The sequence below is a fragment of the Petromyzon marinus genome, chromosome 10 (genome assembly GCF_048934315.1).
Source record: "Petromyzon marinus isolate PM22_M1 ecotype Great Lakes invasive population chromosome 10, UKy_Petmar_22M1.pri1.0, whole genome shotgun sequence".
Taxonomy (NCBI): domain Eukaryota; kingdom Metazoa; phylum Chordata; class Hyperoartia; order Petromyzontiformes; family Petromyzontidae; genus Petromyzon; species Petromyzon marinus.
In genome coordinates, this window is record NC_133676.1 from 12,681,019 (window position 1) to 12,701,517 (window position 20,499).

Below are 20,499 nucleotides of genomic sequence, written 5' to 3' on the forward strand. Positions count from 1 at the left end.
TGGCAAAGGTTAGCCCCTAATATTTGACTTGACAGGCTATTGAGACATTTTGTATATATTGCACCGCACCACGGACCTGGCGAGCCGAATTCGATTCCCGGCCACGGCTAACGTCGGTGGCAAAGTGAAGTCTGAACCGGTCCTTTGCCGGGACCCCCCCTTTTGTCAACTCTCACCCCTTACCCAAAATGGCGAAGTATGACCAAGCAACCCCAGTGACAGGCATGGCATCTGGAGGCCCGCATCCAGCGATGGATTCAACAAAGAGCCGCATATGAACTAATTCTAAAATAAACATCCGTGCTTGCGTCGACTTTAAAATGTCTTTTAACGTTGAAAGAACAAAGAGGATAATAACAATGATGATAGATGGACTGGTTTAAACAATTGTGCGTTAGCGATTGAGCGGTGGGAATGAGACTCTGCCACTGCTACCACGTGGCTCCGGTGGCTATGGTTGGCATTCACGCTGCCGTGTGTCCTGGCGCCCGCGGTGGGGGGGGGGGGTAGCCCTCGTTAACGTTGGCGCGCGACTGATCCCCGGCAGAAGTTCCAGTCTCAACCAAAAGAGGTCTGCACGGGCTGTCAAAAGACAGTCTATCCCATGGACCGGCTGGTGGCCGACACAAGGGTCTACCATAGGCTCTGCTTCCGCTGCTACCACTGTTCAACCTCGTTGAGGTGAGGGGAACCCGCATAGTTTTGCTTTACACAACCGACAACCACAACAACCACAACAACCGCAGCCACCACTCGCCATTGAAGTGGCAGAGACGTCGCCCCGGCGCTTGTGCCAGGCTACGTGAAGGGTCGAAGGGCTTTTCCTTGCAAGCGGTCTAAGAACAGGCCATGGGTTTACACAGTTGAGTTAACAGTACACAACTGACGCTCACACGCAAACTATTTTGTAAAAAAAAAATCGATAATTTTATTCCAATTGCGTCATTCGCTTCATGCCACGAGACGGATAAATATCCGTTTGGAATCCGTCATACCCCCATTTGACACACACCCACACACTCACATTCGATCACATCTCATTTTCAATTACCGTGCTGTTTGTAAGATTAGCCAAATATGGGGGTGGCGTGGGGTGGAGGGGGGGAATATTTTCAAACACCCGCCAATTAAATTAACCATCGGGGGACATTGGTGCAATTTAAGCGTGGTCATCAGACTGCCTTTTCCTGATGCGCCAGTCTTACTCCATTGTGTCCTGTTCCACTTGTAAGCCAAGGTTTGTGTCGTTCTCTTTACGTGTCACGATGCTACTTGATCACGTCTTTCTCTGCCTTTGCAGCCTCTGTAGCTATGCATCTCTCCATGGAAACGTTTACTGCAAGCCGCATTTTCAACAACTCTTCAAGGCCAAGGGAAATTACGACGAGGGCTTTGGCCGCAAGCCACACAAGGATCTCTGGGCCCAAAAGGAGACCCCCGGCAAATTCGCATCCTCCGATTCGTACTCCGGCGACGCGGCCGGCGAGGATGATCCCCCGCGTGACGACGACAACAACGACGACATCGACGCTGCTCCCCGCTCGCTGCAGAATTCTCTCGCCGAGCCTCCCAAGGAATCGGAGAAACCCCTCCTCCTTGACCTGCCCGCCAGAGCCGACCGGAGCTCGCTCCCCAAAGATTCGACCGAAGACGCGGACGAGCCCGCGCCAGGCAAGGCGTCGCCCGTACACGCCAGGGAGCGGTCGTTCCAAAATCCCGACGTCTCGCCAAGCTCGGGCGGCCGAGTGGTCGACTTGTCCGGCGAAATTGTGGAGAAGTCCAAATTGAAGACCACTTGGCCGCCGGAGAAGACCACCGGGAAGAAAGCTCCCGCCGTGGAGGAGGACATCAAGATCGTCAAGCCCACGTGGCCTCCCAAGGGGGAAGCGAGGAAGACGGAGCCTCCGCTGTCACCCACGCTCACGATGAAAAAGATCGGCGACCTGCCCATTCACAGATACTGCGAGAGCACCGAGAGCAACACCAAGAAGGCGGGCCAGGTCAAGTACGAGATCCTGGACGAAGAGATGCCCTCCGGCATCTTCAGCAAGATGGTGGGGAAGCTGAGGGAGATCGCGGAAGACGGGGGTGCCTACAGGGTGCGAGACGGCGCCTCCAGCAGCCCCTCCGATCATGGCGCGCAGAAAAAATGCGACAAGGCCTCCCCTCTGGGCGCCCGGAATGGAAAGTGCGAGCCTGACGACTGTGAGATCGAGGATCCGGAAATGTCTGCGGGCGAGACGCGGGACGACGATCCGTCTTCGCCGATGTACGAGTCGGTTGATGGCGTCGAGGCGGTGGAGAATAACGGCTTCGGGGAAGACTAGCGTCGCCCTGCGTCGCACCGTCGCCGTCGTTTCCAGCGCCTCGACGAGCCTGTACGGTGTTTCTGATCATGTCGTCATCTCAGGGTGGGCACCGCGGGCAGACGTCGCGATTGTTCCCCGCTTGGCTTGCCGCGTCGACGGAGCTCGTCGGCGCTTACGAGGTGGATGCTCGCAGTTCATTACAAGTGATGATAATGATGATGGTAATGTTTTTATGGAAAAAAAAAATCTTACCGCTTTGTTTTTAATCCGTGATTGCATTGACGGTAAATGGCTTACGAATATTTAGTCACATTCTCAATATAATTGTCGTAATTATTTTCTTTGTCCCACAAGATGTTGAAAATGCAGCAGGGTCCATATTTAATCTTTTTTTAATGAAAGAATTTTACTTTCACGATGAGGCCTTTTACAGCAATGTTAATTTTTTTTTAAAACTCTTTTGACCGATCGGCTTCTTCCATGGGAAGGTGCATATGCCATTCGCAGTCGTGCGCCGGGATCCGCACGTCCGCGTGAAACGACGCCGGTGAGGACGGTGTCGTCACTCGGCCGTCTATTGTGGGGTTTGTACGTACGTAGCTTCTTTTAGTTGGGATTTCGTTTGCAGTCTTTGCACCTGGAGTGCACTGTCTTTCCCCCGACCCTCCCCCCCCCGGCATGAATTGCAACGGTGTGTGTGGATTTTCAGGCTTCTGTCGTTCAATGGCGCTCACGCTTGTCGTTTTTAAACCCAGTTTGTAAACGTTGCACAAATTTAGTGCCGGGAAGGAAAAAAAAAAGGTAATCTTAACGTTAGCATGTGCAAGATATCTTAGGAACAATGATGACTTTGCTTTACAACACGCAGTATTAAATAAACATGTTTCTTTATACACAGCACCGTGATGATCTCTTCCTTCGTGTGGTGGGGGATGCGAACGTATCTTAATGGAACATACAAGTCGTAACGGAATGCACCGGTATATCCGAATGCGGGGGGAAATTTAAAAAAAGGTGGCTATGTGGCTCAGAGTTTAGAGCCTTGAGCCGCCACTGCTGAGAATGCCGAGTTCAAATCCAGGTGGCAGCCGCCTGTTTCCTAAACAGAGTTCTCAAGTGTAGCAAGTTGATTGGTCTCGGTCCCAGTCCCCACCAATGGCTGCACAAACAAAAAACATGGCGTGAAATTAATTGGTAAGGCACTTAATTTCCCAAAATCACATCTCTGATATTTAAAATATCGGCTTGAGTGCCTTGCGGTGATCGCTACTCTGTGTGGCAGGGTGTGTGTGGAAAGTCTTGCACCCTACTGGGTTTTATCAGAGGTCGCTTTCACGGATCTCCGAGGTCATTCCGCGATGTCCATCGCCAGGTAGTATTTTCTACCACTTCATTGGGAGAGGTCTGAATTGGATGCTTGGTCTCGTGACATAACGACGATCGTGAAATGCGGTGAAAGGGGTAAACCCAGTAACATTGGCCCAACGTTGAATGTTTACGAACAATTGCACGGACGTTCGTTGAACTTTCAATCGGAGGTGCGACAATACCGCGTTGTCCTGTCAATGCGCGGGTGCTCGTGTACAACCCACACACACAGGAGGAGTCTGGCTAGGAGTGCACGTGGTTTGCAAGGCCCCCCCCCACTCCACTCGCCCAGCTGCTGCATGCAGTGCTCCCAACAAACACAAGCCACCAGCCGCGCGCGCCACAGCTCCCTTTGCTCCGAACAATTCGTCTTCACATTCGTACGTGTGATGTTGGACTTCCGACGTAGCCAGCCGCGCTAAATCGGAGGTGCCGGGGGTATGACGACAAACAAAAAAATGACAAAGAGCAGTGCTTTAAAGAAGGGAGTTTGCAATTTTTAGATTTCAAAGTGCGTAGCTCCAGTGATATCGGAAGGAAGAGCGTTCCAGACGGCAGCAGAAGCTCATCTGAAAGCGCGCGATGCAGGCGCCCTCTTCCCGGGCCAGGGCACTTAGGGACAGCCGCCCTAATCCCGCCCCTTTCTTGCCACGGCCCTGCCGGAATGTTCATGGGATGCGCACGTTGTTGAGCAAATTGCAATGGGCAATGTATTGCCTTTCTTTTTGCGTGTGCACATGTGTTTGCGATGCGTTCCCGGAATTACAGGTGGCCCTTAAACCAAAGGGGTGTTTCTCTTCTTTCATTAATTAACCTCAAACCAGGGGGGGGGGGGGGCGGAATATCTCTTCATTAACTCCACACAGAGGGGAGTGTCTCGGTGCAAGGTGTAAACACGGGGCAGGCGTTGCTGAGATTGGTCCGGCAAGGCTCTTCGGCGGGGCGCTAACTGCCCGGTTAATCATACGCGCAACGGCGACAATGGCGAATATCGCTGAGAAAGTCGAACCGAGGGGCGTCCGTCAACGGTTCAAGCACGTGACCTCGATGGATCATCTGTCCTGCCCCCCCCCCAACTCTCCTCTTCTCCTTGCTGATAATAAACTCTTTTAAACTGCCTTTAAAACAATACTTTCCATTAATCACCAGTGGGTGGGACGCATCAGTTTGCACACTGCACTCTGTGGACCTGGCAACCCGAGTTCGCCTGGGGGGTTAAATGGTGCTCTACACTTCAGAAGTCTCTTGTTGGATTTTAAGGCTTTACAGCGAAGGCAGACCACGTTTATTCAACGTTGACCACGTTGACTCCACGTGGCCGGCCACATTTACTCAACCAAGGTTGACCACGTTTATTCATTAAGCTCTGCCTGCCCATCTGTCCGTACACAATTGGGGGGACGGAGGGTAAATTCACGTAGAAGGGAAACACAAAATAATAAAATACAAATATAAAATTCTCACGACGTTTCGACTGCAACACAAGCAATCATCATCAGGTGTGAAAACCACAGCAAGAAAATGAAAAAATTTGAAAAAAATGTATTGCTGTGGTTTTCACACCTGATGATGATTGCTTGTGTTGCAGTCGAAACGTCGTGAGAATTTTATTGTTTTATATTTTTATTATTTTTTGTTTCCCTTCTACGTGACTTTACCGAAAGAACCAAGAATATGAATCCCTGCAGTCACGAAAGCTTTAAATCACGATAACTCTTGTAAAGATGATCCTGTACGAATGAACCCTCAGTGCAAGAGTCGTTGCTATCAGGGACCTGCCTTATTGCAGCCTTACATAATCCATACACGCAGCTAGAATCCCCCCCCCCCCCCAACTTGTTAATGCGTAATCAATGTTCTTACGTATTTATAGAACAAGCCGATTCAGTGGTTCAGTGGCCTGGCGGCTCAGCGGTCCAAGCCCTGGAGCCGGCAGCGCTGGGCTCGTTTCCCACAATCTGGTTCCATCCACCCGTGGTCAAAACTGGGTCCGAGGGTGAATTGAGCCGATGGTCTCGGCGTGGTCTCCAATTTTTCGCGCGGCAAACAATCGTGTTTAACGCGGATTGTCGATTTAATTTGGCAAAAAAAAATACAGATCTGACGGTGTGACGCACGCGCTCTGCAGGGCACAGCGCGTGAAAGGGTTCGCCGCTCGTGTGGTTTGTAAAGCCGATTTGAAGTGAATCAGAAGTAGTTCTGTTTCATCATCTTCCACGGCCACACCCTAGCAAGGTGCCGGAATTCCAAATAAAAACGACACTGATGACATGTACCAACAGTACGAGAATTGGGCAGAGGAATTAAACCTCGTAGGTAAAACAAAACACGGGAGGAAAAAAATATCACTTCTCGACATCAAGCGTAATTTTTATTTTATTTTAAATCGTGAGGTCTATTGGACAAATTGTTAAAATTGCACAGTTTCATAGCAGACGGTGCCAAAGCATTGTTGAGTCTGTAAACATCAACCGACTGACAGCTATGTTCACGTTTTAAAAGAATGGTACATTGTATACTTCCACCGCACACCACTCCCTCTGTAGCCCCTCGCTCCACTTAGAGTCTCGTAGTGAAGACGTTGAGGCTGCCCTTCGCCGTGCCATTCTGCGCCGCTCCTGCTTTCTTCAACTTGGCCCTACATGACACCAGACACAGGCACGCGGTCAAGTGAGCAATATGCACAGAGTACTGTGTCCATCCAGGCAAATATGAAAAGCTGCTACCCCGAATGGATAAATGGAATGGCAAGTACAATTCAGGTCAAAGCCAGAAGTCGTCAAGCTACCCACGGTAAGTTGCTCTGTAGAGCAAAATGATTGTCCATCAAAAGCACTTTTCAACAAAACCCCGTTGTCGTCGACGAGACATAACTCCGTCGCGCGACGCTATCGTCATACCCAGAGGTCACGGTCGCGGCGTTTTCGGCGACATTCGCCCGGTGACACTTTTTTGTGACGCTCATCCAAACTTGCAAAAGGTGTTAAAACCCCCCCCCAAAAATATTGTCGGACACGTACTTGCGCGCCAGGTCTTCTTTGGTCGGTAGAACGTCGGGCAACTTGACGTTCCTGGTCTCCGGCAGCGACAGGCAGAGCAGCGAGCTGACGAGCACGCCGGCGCCCACCAACGTGAGCGGGATGACGCGGTGGTAGACGCCGAGAAGGGACACCATGGGAGCCAGAATTCCACCCAGGCTGCCCGACATTGCCGCCATTCCCAGTCCGTTTTGTCTGTCGAGAGGACGTCAACGGTCTGGGGCAACTCGGCCGCTCGTGTAGGGGGGCCACGCTCGTGTAGGGGGGCCACGCTCGTGTAGGGGGGCCACGCTCGCACACCTGCGCGCAGTCGGCATTGCGCGTGCACACACTGTCAATGGAACGGTGCGTCTGGTGGAAAACTGCTGTTTACGTGACGTGTATATGAACAGCCCTCGTCAGTTCTCATCCGAATGCTGGATGAGGGCCCTCACCGGTGTGTGAGGGCACGGGCAGCATAAACATGGGGACATAGAAGCACAATGCAATATGTTTTGCTACGCTAAATTATTCTACCCACAAAGTCGCTGTGCGGTAGCCTATAACACACTTGGGTCATTTACAGGCAACAAACGTGTTCACTCTGAGCATCCATTGCAAATTGGTACGACAACGGCATGGAGTGACGGAGTCGTGTCTAGCCAGGAACAATGGTGGGGTTTTTTTATCTATCGTGTTTGATGAACAATGCTTGGTCTTCTTAGCTCTTTCGGTAAAGTCACGTTGAAGGGAAACAATAAAATAATATAAAATATATATAAAACAAAAAAATTCTCACGACGTTTCGACCATAACACAAACGGTCGCAACGTCGTGAGAATTTTTATTGTTATATATATTTTATTATTTTATTGTTTCCCTTCAACGTGACTTTACCGAAAGAGCTAAGAATATGAATTATTGCAGTCACGAAAGCTTTAAATCAAAATGTAATGCTTGGTCTACAAGAAAGGGCGGCATCGCATGTGCACCCCACACGTGTTCGTGCCGATGCTAGTGTGGACTCCCGTTCAAAAGCACCAAAGAAAGCTGAACCCTGACATCCGACGAGACGGGGCGCGCGATCGTTGTGCTTTGTTCGCGGGGCTGTCTATGGGGATCCCCCCTCGTACCGGTGGGTGGTGGGGAAGAGCTCTGTCGAGTAGACAAAGAGGACGGAGAAAGCGCACGCCATGCACGTCTTCACCAAGACCGCCACCACCGTGGTGACCACTCGCAGGTCTGTCCAATGCCACCGCACCGACACAATCACGGCCATCGCCACCACAAGCACGACCACAACGGCACGCGTTCCGTCGGCACAGTTGGTTCCATTGCAGGATGGGAGGGGTCCCCGACGTTATCCGTGGTGATGTTGTGGGGCAGTGGCTTCCACGCATGAAAGTATGGCGAAGAAAGATCGTTTATCGTGTTGCAAATCACAAAAAGGCTGAGAGTGGCGGGGCAGTGGTTAACGCATTCTGCAATGTACCTGGCAGTCCCTGGGGCACTACCCGCCCCCCCATCCACCTTCAACAACCAACAACCCACAGTGACCAGTGTGGTGGCAAATCGACGCCGAAGACTTGGACACGGCGGCCTCTCACCGGCAGGGATGAGAGCGAGGATGACGCAGGCCAGGCCCCCGACGAACTGGACGGTGAAAATGCACGGCCGGCGACCGAACCGCTCCAGAAACCACGGCAGGCAAAAGCGAGCCGGCGATTCGGTGACCCCGAAGATCAGCTGGGTGAGATAGATGCTGAGGCCAAATCCTGTGGAGCTGAGGCTCAGTTTGTAGTAGGACATGCTCACCATCAACCTGCAGAGAGGTTCATGCTTCAGCAGACGGACAAAACAATACAGAAATAAACTATTTAGTTTTTTTTCTTCCTGGTTATTGTCTCCTCTGCTCGTGATATCCATCATCACCCTCACTCCAGTCACCCACCTCCTCATCACTCTTCTATCGCTACTATCTTTCGCTACCGTTCCCATGTAAGCTCACTCATCGATTACTACCGCCACGTTGAAGACTCGGTCTACCAGACTGGCTGACTGTATCATCTCGTCCACGATGTTCAACCACCACCACCCGCATTGAAGGTCACAACACTTCTCTCTCTGCTTGTTTCCTCTCAATGTCCAACTTTGGAATTGCCTCCCCCATGGTCTCTCACCACACCCCCCCCCCCCCCCCCGCGGTTCCTATAACTGCTCAAATTGAGGAATGTCTTCACGGTCATCTTTCATTTCATGAACAGCGCCGGTTGCTGATTGGGCCCCTTGACATGTGAGTCCTTTGGGTCAGTGCACAGCAACCATGATAAAAAACACACAATCGTGTTCCCTCTTATTATTGCCTCTAAGCTGTGGGGTGTTAGGCGACTGCCCCCCCCCCCCCCCCCCCCCACTATATATGTAATGATTTATTAGGATGTTATTATCGCTTGTTCACTTAGGTCACCCTTGCAAAGACAGACGTTGTCTCGGCGACACGTACGGTGCGAAATGAGTTCGACGTCGTACTAGGTACATAATACACGTGACGAAAACAAAACTTAGTTCTGGGAAGGTTTTTGCTCAATGTTAAGCTAACTATAATAATTAGAATGTTAACTAACATGACGATGGGGAGGAATAATGGGTTCACGTGACCCGTGAGGCCGCTTCGCAAGGATACAAATAATATATAAAGTTGATTCTTTAATCTTAATCACGACTCTTGACTTGGAACGATTTAGGCATTCTCCAAATTATGACACACTCCCCCCCCCCCCCCCCCGTAATTTAAAGCAACAGTCAGAGGTGCGTCTTGTCATCCAGCGCGTGCGTGTGTAGGTGTGCGACCACACCCGTACGACTTTATTGACCACAACGTGCACGTCTGGGTGCGTTTTATTTTCCCGGAGCGTCTCGTCGTGCGGCGAATGTCGGGACGTGGAGGCAGACGAGAGCCCCTGGGGCGGGGGGGGGGGAGGCTGGGTGGGTGGGGGAGTGAATTTGTTACCCTCCTAAATCTGACTGTGACATCTTACCAGAGGTAGAGGATGGTCAGGGTGAGACGTCGCATGTGGAACGTTCTAAAGAGGTCGAGCGCGGACTTCGGGGACTTCTTCTTCTCCATTGACAGCTGGAGCAGGGAGGCACAAAGACGGTGATCCCCCGTGTCGCCTCAACAGACTGTTTTGTTTAACACGTAGTAAGCTTTCGCGACCAATATTATGAATAATAAAGGTTTTTGGGTTAGATGGCGTAAGTGTAAATGTCTCGTAACCCTCCACCACCCGACAGCCAATTGATAAGGGACTTGTCACGTAAACCAAACGCCGATTAGTAACTAATTCAGCCGACCGGTGTGTTGGAGAGTAAATCCACAACATTTACAACGTGAGTAGTACGACATTTGAGACTGTTTTGGCAAGTGCTGTTTACCTTTTTTTGACTTAAAACTTTAGTGACTGCGGGAATTAATATTCCTTGTTCTTTTGGTAAAGTAACGTAAATAGAAAACAAAAATCAATGTTTAAATAAAATAAAATTTTAAATACAAAAAATGTATTTTTTTTTACGTGACTTTACTAGAAAGAACCAAGAATATGATGTTAACCTGTTAGCGAGGCACACGAGGGGGGGAGGGGCAGCATCGCGCCCAGCCGCACACTTTGTTTCCCCAGTAGCGATGTTTACACATCGCACCGGATACTCATTTTAGCGGTCGAGTCGACCTAGGGGAGGCCCAGGACCAGTTCCGATATTCGTCACCCATGTGGGCTGTGAGCGGGAATCGAACTCTGGTCGCCGGGGTTGTAGCGCAGCACGCTGACCACTACACTACCGCTGCCCACGCACGCAAGCAGACAGGATTCACTTGTGACTCTAAATCACCAGGAAGTAGGGGGGGGGGAGTGAATACAGTCGTTTCTTGTCTAGTTTATTGGAATCTGTAGTGATGAATATTTTTGTTCAGCATCTAAAAGCGGCCGCATTTCAAAACGCTATACAGAGTTGGCATTTTCATTTTCGAGGGAGAGGCAGGCAGTGATGGGCAAGAGAACAAATAAAGTCTTGAGCTTAAACTTGAACAGTGGCAGATAAAAGTGACCTCCCTTTGACCTAAAATTAATTGGGGGGCTCCAGCAGCAAGCCCTGTGTTGCTGGAAAAGGCAGCGCGTGGAGGGGAGTAGATGTAGATGAGAGGGAATCGTTAGGGCTTTTTGGTTTGGGAGGTTAACTCCTAGTAACGCCGACAGCACGTTGGCCATTCGTTTGTCATTGATACCGATAGTAAATGTGAATAGGCATGAGATCAGCAACTCTGACAAACGGCTTGAAAGTGGAATCTGCTTCCATAGGTAAATGCTATTGCCAAGACCAGTGAAAACTACCTGACTCAGAAGCCGCCGATTGCTTTACATTCGGGTGCCCTTACCGGGGTAGTCAAAATGTTGCAAGTGCTACGAGTGACATTATGGGACGGTGGCTTTCTTGAACGATGTGCAAGTGTGTTAATGATTGTCGGGTCACGTAGATGAGCCCGGCGCCGGAGTAAACTGGTCCAGCCCGGAGAATTTCGGCGCCGTATTAATAAGTTATCGACCCGATAAAGCATTTGTGAGACTCCACCAACAATACCGAGCAAGGGTGACTATTTATATGCCGCGTGTGTAATCTGCGCGGCCTTTTAATTCGTGAATACTGAGATGACAAGCAGCAGGTCCTGCAAGGACACCTTCAAATGGTCCTTTAGCCGAATGGGAACATGCTGATATTGCGAGCCTCTTTTCTAACACAAATAGCAAGGAAAAACACGGGGGAAAAGTAAACGTGAAAAAAATGAGGCTGCCGATAGAGTAGATAGAAACAGATAGTGCATACAACTATAGGCATGTATAATATACACCAAGGCACCACATATTAGATAACGAAATTTACATTCGCAGTGAAATGCTGACATAACAATTCCAGGGGTAATTGTTTTTTTACCCTTTTATCTGGCAACAGAACTGACACCTTTTTTTACAAGGAGTCATATTTGCATTGACCACAATACCTGCGGTCGGAATGCAAACAAAAACATAACTCTGATAATGTATGCACTGTCCTTGAAATGTATTGGTCTACACCCGTGCGTCTTTTGGCGTCATCTGGTCCAACACCACGTGAGACTGGGCTCTAAGGAAAGCTGTCTCGGGTGTGGACCAATCAATTTCAAGGACAGTGCATACATTATCAGAGTTATGTTTTTTGTTTGCATTCCGACCGCAGGTATTGTGGTCAATGCAAACATGACTCCTTGTAAAAAAAAGGTGTCAGTTTTGTTGCCAGATAAAAGGGTAAAAAAAACAATTATCATATTTTGCTACTGGCAAAGGAGGTTCTAATGGTGGAGTTTCCAGGGGACCAACAAAATTTGAATGTTAGACATGGGGATCAAAGTTAAGTCATGGAAATCCTCACTGCAGTTGTATCCATCGATGATACTAAAACTGAGTGACCAGGAGGCTCACGGGGGCTAACACGGGTGAGTGAATGACGAGCATTGATAGCCTGAGTTCACATCTGGGTTCCAGCCACCCGTGATAATGATAGGTCATCGAGAGTTGCGAATGTATTGTCTCAACCCAGTTACCAAAGACCCCACCAACAAAACCTCGTATTTCAATGTACGTATTCGTTTAATTTTTCACTTTCCAGCTCTGAGTATTAACAATATCGCTTTGACTATCATGAGGCAATCAATCTCATAGCAGTGTGTGTGGGAAATTGCACACTCTGCTGCGCGGAGGATAAAGCGCCCACTTGAAGGACTTTTTTTTGGCAGGAGTCGAGTGAAAGATCTACCCCACGGTCGTTCTCTTGACACAAAAGGAGTGCAACGACTTTGCGAGACTTCCGAGGGACTTATTTACTTGGTGACGTGACACCGTTAACACATCGGGATGCGTCGGGATGGGGTGGGGAGGGGGCTGAAAAAAATTATACCCCAATAAAGCAACACACGCGAGCTTGCCCCAATCGATACCTGGAAACCGCGGCGCGCAGCGAAGATCTCGGGTGGCCAAAACATTCTCACCGTGTCCACCATGTGTGTGGGTAGCGTGACGCCATTCTGCTTGGCCGCTTCCATGATGAGCTCCTTGGCGCGATCGTGGTCTCCCCTCGTGTACAGCCACCGCGCCGACTCGGGAACGATGCTGCCGCGCCACGTGATCGGCGTCCACGTCATTTAGTGGCAATGCCCTCGTCAACATCGTTATCGGTAACAGCAGCACCAGCATCATTATGAACAACAACTCTGCATGCATGTACGTTGAACGTCGCACCGCACGTAGCCAACCTTGCTAATCGGAGGTGCAGATTAGTACGGTTGGCGATGTCATCATCTACGCCAGCATAATCAGTCGGAAAATTATTCTCAGCAGTGTCAATATCATCATAAGCAGCATCAGCAGCAGGACCATCATCATCATTCATCAACACCAGCAGCATTTTCAGCAGTGTCGTCAGCAGCAGCCGCAGCAGAATGACCTCCGTCATAGTCACATCCCTGCCAATCCCTTATCGGTGCCTATCTTGTTACAGACCGATTAATACCTTATTGGTCACCCGTGCCCTTATAAATCTCAAAGTTCATCCTACAAAGTGAAAAACACAAAGAAATGGACACAAAAAAAATGCCCGCACTGAAACGTCTGTACGCCGTATGGACCTGAAAACTCAATTTCCCTGTACAACACGGATGAACCGTATGGGTTGACAGCTATGTAGTCCTCCTCATGCAGCACCAACCATCAATTACGGCATCGGCATTATCAACAAGAACATGACGAGCAGCCTGCACGGCATGGGGAGGCCCTCGTCGCGCGGCAGGTCGATGAACCCGCGTGTGTGTGGTGCCGTCGCGGTCACCACGAGTAGACGATGAAGGCCACGAACGGGGGGATGGTGACAACGAGCTGGAACATTCGCCAGTCGCGGATGAAGTAGGCTAGCGTGGCGAGCAGCACCTGCCCCATGCCCCGCGAGCCCTGGGGGACCAATGCTGCCAGGGTTCTCTTGGACGTGCTGCACCACTCCATGACTGCACGCAGAACGATACATGGTGGTTCCCCCGTATAGCATTAACAGACTGTTGGGGCAAGTGCTGTTAGCGAGTAGTCCCTATGGAGACCGGTGACAGCACACGAAGGAAGGGGTGGATGGGGCCCTGTAACATATGTTATAAAGGGGGCCCCAAATAAAATAAAAAACACATAAATATGAAAACACATTTTTTTACTTGCATAGTAAAGTTATTGTATTTTTCCCATTTGCTATAGAGCCAGATAATACGACATCGCTAAACTTAAAGACCCAGTCGTTCATAAAAGTCGAAGGCAGTATAGTACTATAGTAATAGAGCAAGTGCAGAATCACTGAACCGGAATTGATAGCTTGAAAGTATTTCGCGCGGGGCCCTTGAAAGTGCGGGGCCCGTAGCTACTACATTTATAGTAGCTACTTTTACTCCTAGGATATACATCCGGCATGCCGTGACCCAAGGGTCGGCAAATCTGCGGCTCTAAAACCGCACGCGCCTCTTTGCGGACTGCTTCGTGACGTTGTTTATTAAGGACCAACCGCCGTCTGGTATTCGCCACAGTGCATTGCGGCCTTTGAAATATTGTGGGGGGGGGGGGTGTTAGCGAATTCCCCTCCTCCCCCCCCCCCCCAAAAGTCTCCTCTTGTTATTTTGGTTTCCGAACCCTGCCCGTGACCCCACACGGTGGGCGTAGGGTTAGGCCCTTTATCCAGCAGTCGATTAACAGAGGTCTGTCTGTGCGTTGTACATGCCGCCGGTGTGAGCTCACCTATGGGAACCTAATGAGCTATTTTGCATAGCTAGGGGTAGCCAGGTGCGTTTCATGATTATTATTATTATTTAAGAACAGGCAAGTGGTGATCAGAGATTGGACCCCCGAGTCAACACGTGCACAGCGGTGTACGAGGCACGCCCCACATCTTGATTCTAGCTCTCTTCTGAACCGAAGAATTCAGCTGCGGCGTTGTGACGTGGAGGGTATCTCTGATCGCTATTGCAGATACAAAATTGACCTTCCGAACAGGACTCTTGAAATAAAGTGCCGTCTCACACCCCCCCGCCCCCTGGTGTTCAGATGTTGTCGAGTCGCCCACTTCTCCAGAGGACAGAACACAACGCACCGGTCTACTCCTCGTCTCCAAACTTTATTTTTGTTTTTGTTGTTATTGTTGTTTTTGTTGTTATTGTTGTTGTCTATTTAGACGACCTGTCTCCCCCCTCGAAAGGATTCACGATGGGAGGAGAGGGGGCAGAGCGAACCGGCTACATACACATACCTGTCAACCCCACTGCCTATCTCATTACAGACCAATTCAGACCTTATTGGTCACCCCGTGCCCCTTTATAAATCTCAACGTTCATCCTACAAAGTCCCATCACAAGGGAGAAACACAAACAGACAGACGAAACATGTTTTTTATACTCAATTTCCCCGTACAATACTACGGGTAGACCGTTATGGGTCAACGGACAATGCGTAGCAATGGAGCGCCTAACGAACTCGCGAACGTGAGACTCACTGAGCACGATGGGGTTGCCGAGGATGAACGACATGCCGAGGCCCACTCCGAAGCGGAAGACGATGTAGAGGGCGACGTTCGGGGAGAACGCACTGCCGAGTCCGCAAATAAAATGCCAGACCATGGCCACGACAATAAGTCCCTTCCGTCCGTACCTGCGAATGGGTGAGACACGCGTGCCACGTGTCACATCATTCAACTCGCAGTACGCCCGTGGCTGGATTAAGTTTAAGGTGGGGTGCGATTTAGCTTTGGTGCCCCTCACGAAAGGTAATCCCCACGAGTCGTACTGGGAAGGGAAGAGACATTTATTGTTTCGAAAACACACACTCGGTAACAAAGACAAAGATCCCCCGTATCGACTTGACAGATTGTTGGGGCGAGTGCTGTTTGCGAGCACCTACGAAGGTCGGCATGGCACACGAGGGGGTGGGTGGCCAGCACCACGCCCGGCCGCCTTTGTCTCCCCAGTGGTGATGTTTCCACACTGAACCAGGTACTCAATTTTTTAAACTGAGTCGACCTAGGGGAAGGCCCAGGGCTCGATCATATAATCGTCACCGGTGTTGGCCGTGAGCGAGACTCGAACTCGGCCCTCTGCCGGGTTCGTAGTGTGGCAACACCGCTGCACCACCGCTCCCCACACACTCGGTGACACACCACTCGGTGACACACTTCCGTAGGAGGCTGTTACTTGAGCAACTTATTTTTCTCCGGGAGCCCGGAGCTCCTGACCCACAGCCCCCCCCCCCCCCCTTATCTATCCTCTCACTCCCCACAGTCACGCCTCTTTCTCATTGTTTTCCCCGCTCAATATACAGTTGAGTATCTTCTTTGGCTTTCCTCCAGCACCCCCCCGCCCCCGCTTTCTTTTTTTTCTCGCCCTTGTTACCAGCGTGCTCTTAAATTATTTATCTTTGATGTGGTCCTGCGACCCCCCCCGCCTCGCTAACCCTCAGCGTGACCCCACACGACCTTTTAAATAAATGAATTCCCTCGAATGTTTCACCACCACCACCACAAATGCCCGATGCCAATGCTCCCATTTTATATTCTTGGTTATTTCGGTAAAGTCACGTTGAAGGGAAACAATAAAATAATAAAAAAAATATATAATAAAATATATAAAATAAAAAGAACCAAGCATATGAATCACTGCAGTCACGAAAGCTTTAAATCAAAATTTAGCTCCCATTTTAATTAACCTTGGTGACGTCAGTTTTCGCCTTTAAAACGCGAAACACGAATCATAAAGCGAACTAAAATAAAGCTAAAGAGCAGAGGTTATTTTTATTTCGGCAAAATTACTTATGTAAACGCATACTGATGCTGCGGCTTTACCAATTACCTCTCCACAAACTCTCCTTGCCGTACCGCACTGACCAGCATGGAGAAGTATGGTCAAACAGCCTCCATGAGTGACAGCGTGGTGGGGCGGACCTTCATCCAGCGGTGGATTGACAAAGGGCTGTACACACTTAACAGTCAACACAGCTTCTTAATTGTGTTTGTATATTTGACAGCAAAAAAAATGTGAACTGTGGTCTGGCCTATAGAAAAACCCTCGGGATGTTTCAATGCAGGTTTGATGTTTGTTGAACTTCGTTCGCACCGTACGCCGCCAACCGTGCTGATCGGAGGTGCGAGATTCAACACATCGGTGGTGATTCGGCGACGCGTGTAACGCGTGATTCCCAATCGTCGCCATCCTGTGGGGGTTTTGGTATTTTCTTGAGTGGCTCTGCCGACAAACTGTGGCACCGTAGGAGCGATTCCCCCCCCCCCCCCCCCACCTGTCGGAGAGAGGTCCACCAGCCGAGCCGAGCAGAAAGCCCAGCATGAACATCGCCTGCGACATCTCGTTCAGCCACCTCCGCTCGCACACCAGGTCAAACTTAGCACACAGACACGCGAAGGCACGAGAAGAAAACGGAGACATCCGTCATTTACCATTCGGCTGCCGAGACGAGAGCTGCTTGCGACCACCGGTTAATGCCCGGGATGGTACGCGAAGTCAGCACCACGCCCGGCCGCCTTTATATCTCCGGTATATATGTCGAACGTATTTCGCACCGTAGGTAGCCAACCTCGCTAATCGGACGTGCCGATGCGGCTAATCGTTGAAGGATGAGTTCACCTAAATGGATACCCAGGACCGTTTCAGACACCATTCGCCGCTAGTGATAGTCGCGGCCGGGTATCGAACTCAGGGGGGGCGCTGGATTCACGGCGCGGTGCGCTTACTACTGCACCACCGCTCCACGTGAGTTGAAAACATATCGGTCCTGCACGTATATATTGTACAATTGCAGTGATATTATTGTGTCCGTGCCAATCGTTGTGTTTGCATCGATCGTTGGTCCTCATATACGTTGCATTGAGAAATCCCATTCATATAATCTGTCTATGTAGCCGACAGGAACGTTCGAGGGATTAGATTATAAGTCGCGCAAATCGCGCCTACGATCAAAATCAAACAAAAGTCGCCCTACATCGTCGGATCTCGGCAATGAAGAGCAGGCACGAGGCCGCCGAGAACCTCGATCATCCTCGAGTCTGCCAGGAAACGCAAAGTGCTGTCGGCTCAGACCGTGAGGTGGCCAGATCGCAGCAGTCCTCTACAGCAATGGATTGTTGAATTACTACGCGCGGGGATGTGTGTGTGTGTGCGGTGTGTATGTTATCCTCCAGTGAGACTTCGTCGCAATAAAGTGCGTGGGGAGCGGTGATGTAGCGCGCTGCACTACGCACCCGGCGGACTCAGTTCGAGGCCAACACCATCGGCGATCATTTGAACCGGTCTTGGGCCTCCCCCTAGGTCGACTCGGCCTCAAATGAGTACCTGATGCGGTGTGTACACAACGTCACTCGGGAGACAAAATGCGGCCGTGCGTGCCGCTGGCCACCCACCCGCTCAGGTTCCGTGCCGGCCTTCACAGGCGCCCCAAAAGTATGTTAAGGTTATACGGGGCATCTTTGTCTTTGTATCTTCGAGTATAAGTTATGGGTTTGCCCTGGGGTAAGCATGCACAACAATCCTTAACGGTAATAGGCAAACATCGCAAATGCAAGACACTCCTGATAATGATCAGGCTTCAGACTTCCGTGGAAAAACCAACAGCATTGCAATGGTTCGCCTTCAGTCCATTGTCAATCCACAGCTGCTGGATGAAGTCTCACCCGCCATACTTCACCCCGCTGGGTCAAGTGCAGGTTGGTAACGAAGGGGGGTGTGGGGGGGGGCGGTGCCCTAGGACCCGTTCAGTTATCGCTCGCCACTGACGTTAGCCGTGGCCTGGATGGAATGTAACATCGGCAGCCACGTTCGTACGTAAGCACTTTGCGTTGCGGATTGCGCCACCGCCTCCACCCGCTGCATAAACGAAGGCAAAACGTGAACGAATACAAATGAGTCTGGACAGTTATATAGAGAGACATATATAGCATAGATAATCAATATGTATTTATACTGGAGGAATCCGATGAGCTATAAAGCTCTTTTTGACAGTTGTGTGCATCACCTCGGTGACGATGGTTGACGAATACTGGCTGGTGTCGTACATCCACCCGTTGGTGCAGGGCTCCTGGCTGGAGTTTCCAAAACCCCCCAGCTCATCATCATCAGCAGCAGCACCGCCACCGCCAGCAGGGGCGAGGGTGCTCCACGAACCACCGCTGGAGACATTCCCGCCGTGCTCCCACGGGCGGAGGAGGCTCGCGTCGAGGACACGCATGCACGGGCTCGCCGGCTCGCCTCCGTGCCCATCACTCGGGGTCGCGAACGCAGGCTCCGGGGTCGCGTTCGTGGGCCCCTCTGAGCCCGTGACACCCGCGCTGTCGGGCCGGCACCTGTGGGGCACGGCGGAGCCCGAGAACACCTGCACGAAGGACGGGAAGTCCCCAAAGAGGCACGTGAGGCTCGTCCAGAAGATGAGCCACTTTTGGAACTTGCCGAAGCCGATGGTAGCGATGATGTCCCCAAAGTCGGTGGTGATGGTCGGTTCCATGGGTGATGCGTTGGCGTTCCGTTATTAGCGTGGCTATTGATTGGTGCTCAAGAAGGTAATGCTCTCAGACACACATTGTTTAGTGTCATATGCCTGTGTGTATATATGTGTGTGTGTGTGCAGGGCTTATGGGGTGTAGTGAAATGCAAGTCGGTGTGTGTTGATGTTGAGTTGTGACTTGTCATCTACAAGGCCTGATGCTTGTGCTCAACCATTAACCCGTGCGTGAACTCAGGTATATTAAAAGGGGACCTCCCCGTAACGCGGCATGTCTCTCTGTGTGTGGGTGTGTATATATATACACTCGAACCCTCACGGACTTAAAACAGCTTGGCTTGTTTAGTATTATGTATCTTAATCATACACGCAGCAAAATCAATAATTCAACGACAAAACTATGCGAGTCTTCTCTCAATCTGCCTTGACCGATGAAGCCATGCGTCCCCTCGCTGTGTCGGTCATGGTTGTTTAACCATACTTCACCACGCCGGTCAATCTCGGTTCTTGAAGTGGTGGTAACCCAGGACCGGTCCAGATATCACTCACCACTGATATGAGCCGTGTGCGGTTTAACAATTCACAAACCCTCGGTGCTTCGATTCATTATCGCGTTTCAGGGTCGCGACTGCAAATAAAATGATGCAGAGTTATTGTTTTAACAAAACTTAACGAAACGTAATGTGCTATTTATTATACTTGCAAATAACGCATTACCCCGCGAAGACTAAAGTTTAAGCGTGGGTTAAGCTATTGAATCGCTGTTTGTATAACGCCTCACACACACGCGCACACTGTTCCTTCTCAAAAAGTTACTCTATACAGTGAGGGAAAAAAATATTTGATCCCTTGCTGATTTTGTACGTTTGCCCACTGACAAAGAAATGATCAGTCTATATTTTTAATGGTAGGTTTATTTGAACAGTGAGAGACAGAATAACAACAACAAAATCCAGAAAAACGCATGTCAAAAATGTTATAAATTGATTTGCATTTTAATGAGGGAAATAAGTATTTGACCCCTCTGCAAAACATGACTTGGTGCTTGGTGTCAAAACCCGTGTTGGCAATCACAGAGGTCAGACGTTTCTTGTAGTTGCCCAACAGGTTTGCACACATCTCAGGAGGGATTTTGTCCCACTCGTCTTTGCAGATCTTCTCCAAGTCATTAAGGTTTCGAGGCTGACGTTTGGCAAC

At 50.2% G+C, this 20,499-nt stretch overlaps 2 protein-coding genes across 11 annotated transcripts in view; one reads left to right on the forward strand and one right to left on the reverse strand.

The window, feature by feature from the left end:
* LOC116940875 (uncharacterized) overlaps positions 1-1,926 on the forward strand; it is a 65,032-nt gene extending 63,106 nt beyond the window's left edge. For 8 of the 10 annotated variants that reach the window (XM_076066182.1, XM_076066183.1, XM_076066184.1 and 5 more), the window contains 2 exons: positions 548-681; positions 1,301-1,926. In XM_076066182.1, the coding sequence (XP_075922297.1) occupies positions 548-642 (95 nt within the window). In that variant the 3' untranslated portion in view covers positions 643-681; positions 1,301-1,926. The remainder of the gene's footprint in view (positions 1-547; positions 682-1,300) is intronic. The other 2 variants (XM_076066180.1, XM_032951185.2) reach the window with 1 other exon arrangement.
* A 4,111-nt stretch (positions 1,927-6,037) lies between these two features.
* On the reverse strand, positions 6,038-19,792 carry LOC116941145 (solute carrier family 22 member 13-like). Its single transcript, XM_076066188.1, has 10 exons — positions 18,820-19,792; positions 17,092-17,192; positions 15,299-15,453; positions 13,607-13,778; positions 12,771-12,891; positions 9,733-9,827; positions 8,302-8,516; positions 7,828-7,936; positions 6,698-6,910; positions 6,038-6,315 (listed from the first exon to the last, which is right to left on the reverse strand). The coding sequence occupies exons 1-10, from the start codon at positions 19,303-19,305 to the stop codon at positions 6,237-6,239; spliced, it is 1,746 nt and encodes a 581-aa protein (XP_075922303.1). The 5' UTR covers positions 19,306-19,792; the 3' UTR covers positions 6,038-6,236.
* Positions 19,793-20,499: the final 707 nt, after the last annotated feature.

Coding starts and splice junctions, on each gene's coding strand:
- LOC116941145 (XM_076066188.1), bottom strand. CDS start 19,305: ATGGAACCGACCATCACCACCGACTTTGGGGACATCATCGCTACCATC. Junction 8,517..9,732: donor CTGACCATCCTCTACCTCTG/GTAAGATGTCAC, acceptor ACCTCTCTGCAG/GTTGATGGTGAGCATGTCCT. Junction 7,937..8,301: donor CCTCGCTCTCATCCCTGCCG/GTGAGAGGCCGC, acceptor GGCATTGGACAG/ACCTGCGAGTGGTCACCACG.